The sequence below is a fragment of the Molossus molossus genome, unplaced genomic scaffold (genome assembly GCF_014108415.1).
Source record: "Molossus molossus isolate mMolMol1 unplaced genomic scaffold, mMolMol1.p scaffold_m16_p_20, whole genome shotgun sequence".
Classification (NCBI taxonomy): Eukaryota; Metazoa; Chordata; class Mammalia; order Chiroptera; family Molossidae; genus Molossus; species Molossus molossus.
In genome coordinates, this window is record NW_023425356.1 from 23335421 (window position 1) to 23349855 (window position 14435).

Sequence of the window (14435 nt, forward strand, 5' to 3'; positions counted from 1 at the left end):
AAAGGAAAACAGGCCCTGGCTGGGTAGCTCAGTTAATTAGAGCATTGTCTCAATACACCAAGATTGCAGGTTTAATCCTCGGTCAGGGCACATACAAGGAGCAACCAATGAATGCATAAATAAATGAAACAACAAATCAACAGACTGATGTTTCTCTCTCTCTCTCTCTCTCTAAAAATCAATACATATTTTTTTAAAAAGAAAAAACAAGAAAGGAAAACCTATTATAGGGTAGATTGGGAGTTAAAAAAATAACTTTCCTCCCACCTTCTAAGTTCTTCTAGCTAAGCTAAGTTGAAAGAGACAGGTTAACAGGAGAAAATATCCAAAGTTTATTATATAAATACTCATTGGGGTGGGGGAACTGCCATAAGAATGAGACCAGAAACACATTGGGCAGTTGAGGCTTATATGTCATTATGCACAAAGTAGAAAAGGGAGCAGGGGTCTGGGATTTCCTCTGGGAAAATAGGCAATTTACAGGTAGATGAAAAGAGGAGAACAGCCCGGACAGAATGGCTCAGTTGGTTGAGTGTCATCCTGTGAACTGAAATGTTGCCAGTCAGATTCCTGGTCAGGGCATGTGCCCAGACTGTGGTCAGATCCGAGGTCAGGACATGTATGGAAGGCAACTCATCGATGTCTCTCTCTCTCTGTGTCTCCGTCTCTCTCTTCCCCTCTCTAAGTATGTCCTCAGGTGAGAATTTTAAAAAAAGAGTGTAACACATGGACACATGTGGCAAACAAATACCTGCTAGGCAACCAGAAACAATGGGACACAGGAATCTAGTTAACAGGTCCCTGCTTGAATCATTCCTACCTAATTCTAGGGTGCATATACTAAGATTTTCTTCTAGGAGCAGACTTTCCATCTGAATATCTTAGTCAGGAAAGAGGGAGGGTCAAAGTTTCTTTCTGAGTCTTTTGTTTTATAATAATCAGCTTAAAATCAATATCCCAAATGTCTCATTTTGGGTGGCAAAACTTTGGTCCCCTTCAACAGGAAAATGTCATTATGGGTTAACATTTTTTGGACAGTATGTACCACTCTTCTGCTAAATAATTTAAAAAATCTCCACAACAACCCAACAAAGTAGGCATCATGTCCATTTTACAAATAAACTGTGACCCAGAAAGTTAAAGCCACTTGCTCAAGGCCACACAGGCAGTAAGTGACAGAACCAAGATTCAAACCCAGATCTGTCATGTTAAAGCCTGTTCTTCTATTTTTATTTATTTATCTTTTTTTCTTTATTAATTTTTTTAGAGATAGAGGAACAGAGAGGGAGAGAGAAATAGAAACATCGATGAGAGAGAACATCGATTGGTCGCCTCCAGCACATCCCCCAACTGGGGATTTGGCCCACAGCCTGGGCATGTGCCCTGACCAGAAATCAAACTGGCAGCCTCTTCTTGGTTCATGGGTCAGCACTCAGCTACTGAGCCACATTGGCCAGGCAGAGCCTGTTCTTCTAACACCAGGCTGTATTGCACATATTTAAGAGGCAGAGGGAGGCTGGGAGACAGATACCAGGGAAGATGAAAGAAGTGAAGGCGAGATAGACCTGCTGGGAACCAAGAGCCAGGCAACAGGCAGAAGAAATTGGAGGCCAGGTCTTAGGTTTGTGGGTCAAATCCAGGACTCGTGCATGTGGTTCCACTCCTATAAAACTCATCATACCTATCATTACCTGTTCAACACCTGCCTCCCCACCAGCCTGTGAGGGCCATGTCATGTTTGGTGTAAGAACTCATGAGCAGTTATTGACTAAAGAGGGTTTGGGAAGCAAGACTGATGGGGGCTGGAGGATGAATGTGTGGTAGGCAGTTAGACAAACATGAACAGAGCAAGGACAATAGACCAGGTACAGAAGGTCACCAGGGTGGAAAGCCTGGGGTGTCCAGCAGTGGGCAAAACTGGAATAACAAGGACCTTGCCCCAGGGTAACTTCTTCTCCCCTAGCATATCACTGGTCATGCAGTTCAGACCCTTCCCTGGCCTGTTGCTAGTCATGTGGAAGACCCCCTCAGAAGAGGAACAAGGGGCAGGAGAATAGTCTCATATGATGACCCCCATACAAGCTCTTGCATGACCATTCCCTTAAGCATTAACCTCTAGAGATAACACCTAGGCCTCAGCTGTGTTTCAGCTCCAGGCCTAGAAAAGCACCAAAACCAGACAAGCGATGACAGGTTGACATCAGGCCCAGCTGCATTGACTAATGACCCTCTGCCCTTGGCATCGACCAATCAGTGAAGATTATGCCCTGAAAGTTGACACCTGGAAAGTTGATGAATATTCTATTGAGAACCTCCCCTGGGATGGCCCCTGAAATCTCCTCCCTTAAAAGCCCTTAGTGCTGTTTGCCAGCACCCTTCCTGCCCCTGTCTTCTTCTCCCAGGCCTGATACCTTTACCCTTCTCTCTCCTGAGCGCCAAGGGCCACTTCTTTTGCCTCTGTAACTTGTTTCCTGAGCCCATTTCTTCTACTGCTCACATCTTCTACCTCTGTGACTTTTCTAAATAAACTTTCTTTTATAGTTTGAGTTTTGCTCTGAATTCTTCCTTCGCTAGAACTGAGTGCTGAGGCTGCTGAACCAAGGTTCAGTCTGACTCCACTGGTCTCACACCTGGTGTTGTGTTTGCCATCAACAAATGGATATATAAAACAGAGAGGGGGACAGGTGTAGGATGGAGAATGACATTTGGGCGGCATAAGGCGGCCAACATGGGAACTGTGAAAGGCCTGGGTCACAGGAAAATCTCCTGGGAGGGAAAAGGAAGCATACCTACCGTGTGCGTGGACGGAAAGGGGCCATGTGCTAACCTGACAAGCTCACAGGGGAGGCCTGCGTGGTGGCCTTGCAAACTCAAAGACCTAAAATAATCACAAAGGATGGTCTGAAATTAAAACTTTTTTTTTGTTTTTGGTTTTTACTATTTAGTTTTTTTTCTATGAAATTAAAACTTTTTAACTAAAAGCAGTTTATGGCAGGCAGCCATGTCCAAGGACAGCATCTTCCCTGACAAAGGTCAATCTTTACCTTAACTGAGCCTGTCGTTTTTTTGCAACTATGATAACATATCTTTGTAATGTCAAAGTAATTTTCCTTTTACCGGACCCCTCAAAGCACAGGCACTACTCTGGGGAGACCACAAATCCTCTCATTGTTATTAATTGTTGACTGTTAACTATACTGTATCCACCTAAAAGATGGATGTGTCTATCATTTTACTTTACTTTTTATTTATTATTATTGATTTTAGATAGAGAGGAAGAGACAGGGAGAGAGAGATAGAAACATGGATGAGAGAGAACATCAATTGGCCACCTCCTGCATGCCCCTTACTGGGAATTTGGCCTGAAACCTGGGCATGTGCCCTGACCTGGAATCAAACTGGTGACCTCTTGGTGCATGGGTCAACGTTCAACCACTGAGCCACACCAGCCGAGCTATCATTTCACTTTTCATCCAACCCCAGAGGTTTTCCCATTTGCTTTCTCCCACCTCCCTAATCTATTACCAATGGATTTCATGTAACTTAATGCCATTCTCTGGAGCACTATCTCAATCAATTGAGATTTTGCTTCCTGGAAATTGTCGACAGTTTGATTCAAATAAACTGGCAAAAATCTTCACTGCACTGGGCTTGCTGTCTACATACTTTATCATATTTAATCCTTTTTTTATCCTCACCCAAGGACATTTTTCCATTTTTCGTTCAGATAGAGTGGGAGGGAGAGAGAAAAACATCGACGTGAAAGGGACATATCGAGTGGTTGCCACCTACATGACCCAACCAGGGCCAGGGACAAACTGCAACCGAGGTACATGCCCTTAGCGGGAACCAAACCCGGTCTCTCTGGCCCGCAGGCCGACTCTCAACCACTGAGCCAAACCAACCAGGGCTTATTTAATCCTCTTAATGATCCCCTGAGATGGGTATTATTGTCCCCATTTCAGGGGCTCAGATAATTAGCTTACATAGTGACAGCAATTAGAAGCCAGACATTGAACCCACACCCATCTCCAAAGCCTGTGCTCTTCTCTCTGTATCCTGCTGTTCTGTGCTCCTTATCAGTAGGGTGTGTAGGAAGAGAAGGAAGGAGAAGCTCTGAGGTTGAGATGAAAAATGTATATTGGGGGATAAGACAGACTTGCAGGAAAGGGGAATAAAAAGGTATGAGTTGTCTCTGGACGGATTGGCGCGCGCTCTCTCTCTCTCTCTCTCTCTCTCTCTCTCTCTCTCTCTCTTTCTCTCTCTCTCCCCTTCCCTCCCTTCAACTCTATCTAAAAAAGCAATGGAGCCTTGGCCAGTTTGGCTCGCAGTTAAAGCGTCGGCCTGTGGACCAGAGAGACCCGGGTTCGGTTCCTGCTAAGGGCACATACCTTGGTTGCAGTTTGTCCTCGGCTCCGGTTGGGGTCGTGTGGGTGGCAACCACTCGATGTGTCTCTCTCACATGGATGTTTCTCTCTCTCTCCCTCTCTCCCTCCCGCTCTATCTGAAGATAAATGCAAAATGTCCTTGGATGAGGATTAAAAAAAAAGCAATGGAAAAATAGCCTCAGGAGAGGATTGACCCTCCACCCCAACAAAAAAGATGTGCGTTTTGCAATGAAGACATAGCCATATGAAGATGAAGGCAGGAAAAAAATCAACACAGAAGGATGAGTGACCAATTTGGATGCAGATGGCAAAGTGAGAGAAGAGGAGAAAGTGTATATGATGATGATTACATCAGAGAGTGATGGTGTGTTCTGGCAACTGTTACTGCCTGCAAAATAGGGGTCTCTCCATAAATATAAGGAACGAACTAATGGTTCTCAAAGGGAAGAGAGTGGGAGATGGGAATTTGGGGGGCAGAATTTTTCTTAAACAGGGATCTCCCTGGTTTGGGATGTCATTTGATTGTAAAGTGGGTCTTTACATACATTTGTATGTAATGTTTTTTTGTGGCCTATAGATGCATAAGATTAAACAGTACTCTACAGTATTTTTCAAATTCTGAATGTCTTTAGATTTAATGCTCTTTCTAGTTCCCTACAAATTCTACAACTACTTATTTCCTTACATCTGTTCTATTACCTGCCCCATCCGTGAAAGCATTTGAGATGGGAACCCTGTCATTTACAGAGGTGGAAATTCAGACCCAGAAAAAAGAGACTTATTTCCAAGGTCTCACAATAACTAGCTGACTCCAAACCTAAAACCCAGGCCTCCTGAAACTCAAGCACCACAGTGTCTGTGGATTAATAGCTACATTCAGAGTTATTTGTCCAAGTGTACAGAAAAAATCAGTGGAGGTGAGATCTGAGAGGTGATGAGCAAAATTCAGAAAGCTATATTAAGATTATGGCAATTGTAGCCCAGCATGTGTGGCTCAGTGGTTGAGCATCGACCCATGCACCAAGCGGTGGCTGGTTCGATTCCTGGTCCGCGCACATGCCCAGGTTGTGGACCCAATCCCCAGTGAGGGGCATGCAGGAGGCGGCCAATCCATGTTCTCCCTCATCCATGTTTCTCTCTCTCTCTCTAAAATCAATAAAGGAAAAAAATAAGATTATGGCAGCTGTGAATAAGCACTTTTGAAATAAATCAAAATTTAGGGCTGAAAGAATGAGTCAAATGGTCTAAGTTTGAACTTTTTTTAAAATTGTTTTTTCTTTATTGATTTTTAGAGAGAGAGGAAGGGAGAGTGGGACAGAGATAGAAACATTGATGAGAGAGAAGATAGATGAGAGAGAACATCAATTGGCTTCCTCCTGCATGCCCCTCACTAGGGATTTGGCCCACAACCTGGGCATGTGCCCTGACTGGGAATCAAACTGATGACCTCTTGGTGCATGGGTCAACGCTCAACCACTGAGCCACACCAGCCGGGCATGAACTTTTTTTTTTTAATTGATTTTTTTTTGTCCTCACCCAAGAACATTATTTATTTATTTATTTTTTAATCTTGAGACAAAATGAGAGGGAGAGAGGGAGGAAGAGAGAGAGAAACATCGACGTGAGAGAGACACATCGAGTGGTTGCCACCCACACAACCCCAACTGGGTCTGGGGACAAACTGCCACCAAGGCACGTGTCTTTAGCGGGAACTGAACCCGGGTCTTTCTGGTCCCTGGGCCGTCGCTCTAATTGCTGAGCCAAACCGGCCAGGGCAATTGATTTTTTATTTTTATTATTTTTACTGACTTTTTTTTTTATCCTCACTCGAGGACAATTTTCCATTTTTGTTTAGATAGAGTGGGAGGGGGAGAGAGAGAGAGAAACATCGACGTGAAAGGGACACATCATGTGGCTGCCTCCTGCATAAACCCAACCAGGGCCAGGAACGAATAAATCCGAGGTACGTGCCCTTGATCGGAATCGAACCTGTGACTCCTTGGTCTGCGGGCTGATACTCTAACTGCTGAGCCAAACTGGCCAGGGCTAATATGACATTTTTATAGAGAGAGAAAAAGGGAGAGAGAGAGAGAAACATTGATCCGTTGCCTCTTATCAAACCTGCAACCTGGGTATGTGCCCTGATCAGGTATAGATCTCACAACCTTTCAGCGTACAGCACAACACTCCAACCAACTGAGCCACACCAGCCAGGGCTAAATTTGAATTTTAAGAGCTAGCTTTATTTCTTAAACCAAATCAGGATTCTCTTACTTTGTCCATCTTTCCACCTCCCCTCCTCCCCTTACAGCAACACTGCATATCTCATTCTCACCACAAGGTGTCACTCTTGTTTTAATAGCTGTTTCATAGATTATTCCTCAAATAGCACCAAGGGGTTGAGAGGTGAGACTTAAGCATCTTCTTAAGTCCTGGGCAGATGACTAGATCTAGGTGTGTTTTGGGAAGGAAGATGAAGGTGGTAGGGGCTAAAGAAGGCCAGGTTAGTGGGCACGATGAAAATGGAAGAACAGTGTTTCCTATGGCATCAGAGTCTCTCTATATAAAAAGCTTTGCCCATCTGATTTAGTTCCTGCTGGTATTGCTGATGCTCCTTTTCAAACAGTTGGTGCAGGGCAGCTTGACGGACCTGGTGGGGAGGGCAGAATAGAATATTGTCAATGTAAGAAACATTCAAACCTGTAGATAATTTTTTGTGAGTTCATTTGAGCCAAACTGTCAATAATTGCCAGGAAGTGAAATCTCAATGGACTGAGAAAATGCTCCAGAGAATGGCAGTTTTGCACCTTACTTTATACATTACAATCAAAAGAGAATGTATAAGTGGGTTACATGCAATCCATTGGTGATAGGTTAGGGAAGCAGGAGAAAGCAGAGTGGGGGTGGCAGGGTGCAGAGTGGGGGAACCTTTGAGATTGGATAAAAAGTAAAATGATAGACATATTTCTTTTATATAGGTGGGTACAGGATAGTTAACAGTCAACAATTAACTCAGTAACAATGAAGGGATTTGTAGACTCTGCTCTGGTTTGGTACCTGTGCTTTGAAGGGTCCTGAAAATGTAAATTACTTTGATATTCCAAAGGTGTGTTATTGTAGATGCAAAAAACAATAGACGGGCTTAATTAAGGAGAAAATTGATCTTTGTTAGGGAAGATTCTAGCCTAGAACACAACTGCTTTAAATTAAAAATTTTTTTTTAAATTCTCACCTTAGAGGACATGCTTAGAGAGAGAGAAACATTGATGTGAGTGAGAAATATCTATCAGTTGCCTTCCATATGTGCCTCAACCTAGATCAAACCCAAAACCCAGGTATGTGCCCTGACCAGGAATTGAACTGGCAACCTCTTAGTGTACAGTAAGACACTCAACCAATTGAGTCACTCCAGCTGGGATAGTTCAAAAGTTGTCATTTCAGCCCTGGCTGGTTTGGCACAGCAGTTAGAGCATCAGTTCGAGGACCAAAGAGTCGAGGGTTTGATTCCTGGTCAAGGACATGTCCCTCGCCCCAGATGGGGTCGTGCAGGAGGCAACCAATTGATGTGTTTCTCTCACATTGATGTTTCTCTCTCTCTTCCCCTCCCTCCTTCCCTTTCATTCTATCTATCTAGAAACCAATAAAAAACATCCTTGCCCTGGCCGGTTTGGCTCAGCAGTTAGAGCGTTGACCCATGGACCAATGAGTCGTGGGTTCGATTCCAGTCAAGGGCACGTACTTCAGTTGTGGTTCATACCCGGCCCTGGTTGGGTTGTGTGGAAGGCAGCCAGTCAATGTGTCTCTCTCACATCCATGTCTCTCTCTCTCTCTCTCTCTCTCTCTCTCTCTCTCTCTCTCCCTCTCTCCCACTCTATCTGATCATACATAGAAAAATATCCTCAGGTGAGGATTAAAAAGAAAGAAGAACATCCTCGAGTGAAGATTTAAAAAAGATTTAATTTCAAATCATCCTTTGTGGTTATTTTAGGTCTCTGAGTTTGTTTTTAATTTTTTTTCTTTATTAATTTTTAGAGAGAGAGGAAGGGAAGGAGAGAGAAATAGAAGCACCGATGAAAGAAAACATCGTTTGACCACCTCCTGCATGCCCCCACTGGAGATTGGCCCACAACCTGGGCATGTGCCCTGGCCGGGAATTGAATGGGAATCGAACTGGCGACCTCTTGGTGTATGGGTCGACGCTCAACCTCTGAGTTTGTATATCCACCGTGCAAGACTTCCCTGAGCGTGTCAGGTTTAGTATGTGCCCCCCCCCCTTTTTATCCTCACCCTAGGCCACTTTTTTGTTCAGATAGAGTGGGCAGGAGAGAGAGGAAGAGAGAGAGAGAGAGAAACATAGATGTGAAAGGTCACCTGAAGTGGCTGCCTCCCACATGACCCAACCAGACCTGGGGAAAAACTGCAACTGAGATACATGCCCTCAGGGAAAACCGAACCCGAGTCTCTCTGAACCACAGGCCGACGCTCTAACCACTGAGCCAAACCGGCCAGGGCAATATGCGGCCCCTTTTCATTCACAGTATGATGTTTGCTCTTTGTTTACTCCCCTTTTTCATTCTCTCTCCCAAGTTGCTTTCTCATTATTTTATCATATTCTCTTGGATCTGGACTTAGCTGTGACATAAAGCTAGGCAGTAGCATAGAGGCTAAACTATTGGAAGAGAAGCCTACCCAATTTCTTCTCCAGGGTGAAGCCCCATGTTCAGCAAATATTTGCTGAGAACATACCATGAACCAGGAACTCTGCTAGGCACCTGGTTTACAAAGATGGTGACATGACAACAATTGAGGACTCTAGGTAGAGAGGTTTTGAAAGGTGGGTGCTGGGCAATAAAGCAGTTTTAGTATCACCAAGATGAAAGGAGCAAGGGCTAGACTGTACTTTGGAACTTTGTAATGTTCTATCTGCAGCTGCATGCAAAGAATCACTTAATGAAAAGGAGCTTAGGCATTTAGAGTTAAAAGTTATTGCTCTGGTGTAAGAGTGAAAACCTCAGAGGCAAATAAAATGGGTGAGTAATGACAGAGATTAAGAGCTTGGGAATCCCAGTGGGCATAGGCATAGAGCAGTAGTGGATGAGACCTCAGGTCACCCTTGCTAGAACTCACCATCAGTAGTTGCTTATTGGCCAGTGCCAACTCCTGTACCATGAAATCCTGCATCCTTAGGGTGGCATAAGGGTTTCGCCTCTGGCTCAATGTCATCTGCCACAGACAGTGAATGTGTGAATTTCGCCACCTGCCCCAGGTATAGAGGTATGGGTTGAATGGGTTAGAGCAGTGGTTCTCAACCTTCCTAATGCCGCGACCCTTTAATACAGTTCCTCATGTTGTGGTGACCTCCCAACCATAAAATTATTTTTGTTGCTACTTCATAACTGTAATTTTGCTACTGTTATGAATCGCCATCGGAAATATGTGTTTTCCGATGTTCTTAGGCGACCCCTGTGAAAGGGTCATTCGACCCCCAAAGGGGTCGCGACCCACAGGTTGAGAACCGCTGGGTTAGAGTTAGGCGTAAAGACAAAAACCTCATCAGTGAGGCTGCTGCTTCTTTTTTTTAAATCCTCACCTGAGGATATTTTTTCATTTATCTTCAGATAGAGTGGGAGGGAAGGAGAGGGGAGAGGGGAGAGGGGAGAAAGAGAGAAACATGGATGTAAGAGACACACTGACTGGTTGCCTCCCACACGACCCAGACCAGGGCTCTGGACCGAACCTTGACGGAGGTCAAACCTGCAACACTTTGGTCTTCAGGCTGACACTCTAACAGCTGAGCCAAACTGGCCAGGGCTGAAGCTGCTTCTTCACCAAAATCTCCGTGTCAGAGACTGCAAACTCCTTGAAAGCGTAACTAGAACTAACTTAGAACCTAGTATAAAGTTCATTATGTCACTTAATCATAATAAGCATGTGTCATAGATAATACTTTTTGCATTATACAAAGAAATTAAGATTTCAGGGAGTTACCCAAGGTCACTTAATGGCAGACCTGGGTATCAAATCTAATTTAAGGATTAATCATACCAGTGATTCTCAACCCTAGCTACATAGGTTTTGGAATAACTTGTTAAGGGATTTTAATACATAAAATGAATATACATATGTATATTCCCCAGATAACCCCACTGATATTTTTTAAAAATGTTTTTATTTAATTAAATTTTAAAATTTTTATTAATTTCATTAACAGGCTTTATTCACTTTATTTTTCTTATATAAAATTACATGGTGGCCACAGCTGGAGCCTGGGTCCTATGCATGGAAACCCTGGTGTGTGTCTGTACAAGATGGTCAGTGAATTCCTGATAGGGAGACTTGGTGAACATAGTCTCCTTCCAGAAATGGGGGTGAGATAACTGTAGATCTTAGAGATGGCATCAAAAGTGGCCTTGACGAAGTTGCCCAGGGTGGCAGTGTAGCCCCTGGCCGAGGTATAGCAGTTGTCGATACCAGCCATCATCAGCAACTTTTTGGGCACAGGAGCTGAGACTATGCCAATGTTCCTGTGGGCAGGGAGGAGGCGCACCAGTAGAGCCACTGCAGTTGGTCACCTTACAAGTGATGGTATGGGGCTTGCCAATCTTGTTCCCCAGTAGCCTCACCACACAGGGACAATAGAGAGCTTGGCTAGGATGATGGCCCCACACATGACACTGGCTACTTCCTTCGAGCACTTAACACCCAGACCAACATGTCCATTGTAGTCACGAATGAGGACAAATACCTTGAACTGAGTCCTCTGGCCAGCGTGTGTCTGCTTTTGCACAGACATAATCTTCAAAACCTCATCCTTGAGAAATGCCCTCAAGAAAAATTCAATGATCTCAGATTCCTTGATGAGCAAGGAGAAAAGATAGATATTCTCCAGGGACTTGATCTTCATGTCCTTGACCAGGCGGCCTAGCTTGGTGACAGGGATCCACTCTTTGTCCTCTGCCTTGACTCCATAGGCTCCGAGGCCCTGACCTCGACCTCAGCCGAGACCTCAGACCTTGGCCCTGGATGCTGGTGCCAAATCCTCCACGGAAGCCTCTGCAGCCTCCCATTCCAGGGACCCTGCGGCCTCTAGACCCTCCTGTAGCACTTGTGTCACCTACCATTTGGTGTTTCCTCATGAAAAGACGCTTAAATATGTTTTTGTTGATTTTTTTTTTAGAGAGAGGGAGAAAGAGAAATCTCGATGTGAGATACATCGATCAGCTGCTTCCTGCATGACTCCTTCTGGGGCTTGAACCCGCAACCTGGGCATGTGCCCTGACCAGAAATCAAAACAGGGCCTCTCAGTCCATGGGACATGCTCAATCCACAGAGCCACACTGTGCAGGCTAGCTTTTCTCTTTTATAAACAATACTGTCATGAATGCTCTTCGGTATGTACATTCTAGTACTTTTGAAGGTATATATATATATATATAGTAAATTCTTAGGAGTTTCACCCTGGCAGGTGTGGCTCAGTTTGTTGGGCATGTCACCCCATGCACTGAAATGTTTCTGGTTGAATTCCCGGTCAGGGCACATGCCCAGGTTGTGGGATTGATCCCCTAGTACAGGATGCAGCCAATGGATGTTTTGCTCTCAAATCAATGTTATTCTTTCCCTTCCTCTCTAAAAATTAATAATTATTATTTTTTATCCTCACCCGAGGACATTTTTCCATTCTTTGTTCAGATAGAGTGGGAGGGAGAGAGAGGAAGAGAGAGAGAGAGAGAAACATAGACATGAAAGGGACACATCAAGTGGCTGCCTCCCGCACAACTCAACTAGGGCTGGGGACAAACTGCAACCGAGGTACATGCCCTTAGAGGGAACCGAACCTGGGTCTCTCTGGACCGCAGGCTGATGCTCTAACTGCTGATTCAAACCAGCCAGGGCTCTAAAAATTAATTTTAAAAAAATCTCTTAAAAAAAGCTGGTATCCCACTAAAATTATATGCATCCTTGTTGCCTCAAATCCTTGCTAGCTCTAGGTATAACCTGTGAAATCTTAAAAAAGTCTTATGCTAGCCCTGGCCAGTTGCTCAGTGGTTAGAGCCTTAGCCCAAGGACAGAAGAGTCGTGATTTTGATTCTGGTCAAGGGCATGTACCTGGGTTGTTGCTTGGTTCCGGCTTCAGTTGGGGTTGTGCGAGAGACAGCCAATCAATGTGTCTGTCTTGCCTCAATGTTTCCCTCTCTCTCTCTCTTTCCCCCTCTCACTCTATCTGAAGATAAATGGAAAAGTGTCCTCGGGTGAGGATTAAAAAAAAAAGTCTTATCCTATTCAATCCCAGACCGATTTTTAAAAAATTTTATTAATTTATTTTCTTTATTGCTTTTAGAGAGAGAGGAAGGGAGAGGGAGAGATAGAAACATAAATGAGAGAAAACATCAATTGGCCACCTCCTGCATACCCTCCACCGGGGATTGGGCCCACAACCTGGCATGTGCTCTGACTGGGAATTGGACTGGTGACCTCTTGGTGCATGGGTTGCTGCTCAACCACTGAGCCACACCAGTCGAGCAATCCTAGACCGGTTTATAAAATAACCACTATTGGCCCTGACCAGTTTGGCTCAACAGTAGAGCGTCAGCCTGTGGACCAATGAGTCGTGGGTTTGATCATAGCCAAGTGCACATACCTTGGTTGTGGTTCGTCCCCGGCCCTGGTTGGGGTTGTGTGGGAGGCAACCAGTCGATGTGTTCCTCTCATGTTGATGTTTCTCTCTCTCTTCCTCTCTCTCCCTCCCACTCTATCTGAAGATAAATAGAAAAATATCCTTGGGTGAGGAATAAAACAAAAACGAAAACCACCACCATTGTCTGTATAGCCTAACCTAGTGGGTATTGGGAGGCTGACCTCTGCTGAGAACAGATCTGCTTCTGGCCCTCTTCATACCCATATTCCTTCCTTTTTTTTTTTTTTATCCTTACCGAGGACATTTTTCCATTTTTGTTCAGATAGAGTGGGAGGGAGAGAGAATAAGAGAAAAACATCACACATGAAAGGGACACATTGAGTAGCTGCCTCCGGTAGGGCCCCAACCAGGGCCAGGGATGAATTGCAACTGAGGTATGTGCCCTTGACAGGAATCAAATCCAGACTCATTGGTGCACGGACCGATGCTCTAACCACGGAGCCAAACAGGCCAGGGCCCATTTTCCTTCTTGATGAGCCCCTAGGCAAGATGAAGTGGAGCTGAGAGGTGGCTCAGGGAGTACAGGAGGGTAAAAGGTCAAGCTGAAGGGTAAGGGAAGAAATAGAAGCAGAGATTACCTGTCAACCATCTTCTTAAGTTCCAAGGCTCTTTGAAAACTCTGTAAGAAAAGGGAGTTCATGCCATGGCCAGTTTGGCTCAGCGGCTGAGCGTCGGCCTGTGGACCAGAGTCCTAGGTTTGGTTCCCGCCAAGGGCACGTACCACAAAAAAAAAAAAAGGGAGTTCTGTTGATCTGCCTTATCACCCCTGGTATCCTATTCTAATAGAAGACACATAGATCTTCCTCTTTTGACAGGGGCCAATTTCCTAGGGGAGGTGGGAAGGTCTATTTCTTTTAGAATAGATCAAAGAGAACAAGTAGGAGTTGGTATGGCATATATACTAGAATACTACCTACTATGTGCCATAGTCTCCCACTTTTGTTACTATCCTTCTGTTACATCAAGGGCCTCTCTCAGAAGGTCCACTTCTGGTCAACTTATCTGGAAACCTCAAGAGAAATCCCCTCCAACCCAGCTCCTTCTAACTCTGCATACCTCTTCTATCTTTGCCATGCTTTCCATAGACATATCTACAGACTTGGTTCGATATGGTCCTGGGAGACTGAACAGGCTCTTTCTGTTTGGTACAATCACCAAGGTTTCAGTAGTCATAGCAACATTTCCACCTCCAACAATGACCCTACACCTAGTTGATTGGTCATCTGGCCTGTTGCCCCAGAGACCTGAAAGGAAATCCTGATTCTCCAATATTCTATTAGTGACACAGGCAATTTTATGAGCAAGGACCATAGTACTGACTCTAGAATTTCTTCTGTTGGGTGCCCAAGGAG

At 44.6% G+C, this 14435-nt stretch overlaps 1 protein-coding gene and 1 pseudogene across 1 annotated transcript; both read right to left on the reverse strand.

Moving 5' to 3' along the window:
* Positions 1–6856: 6856 nt before the first annotated feature.
* On the reverse strand, positions 6857–14411 carry CUNH1orf189 (chromosome unknown C1orf189 homolog). Its single transcript, XM_036272860.1, has 4 exons — positions 14140–14411; positions 13662–13702; positions 9516–9645; positions 6857–7038 (listed from the first exon to the last, which is right to left on the reverse strand). Exons 1-4 carry the CDS (start codon positions 14392–14394, stop codon positions 6937–6939), a joined length of 528 nt encoding a protein of 175 aa, XP_036128753.1. The 5' UTR covers positions 14395–14411; the 3' UTR covers positions 6857–6936.
* LOC118637591 lies at positions 10631–11455 on the reverse strand (annotated as a pseudogene).
* Positions 14412–14435: the final 24 nt, after the last annotated feature.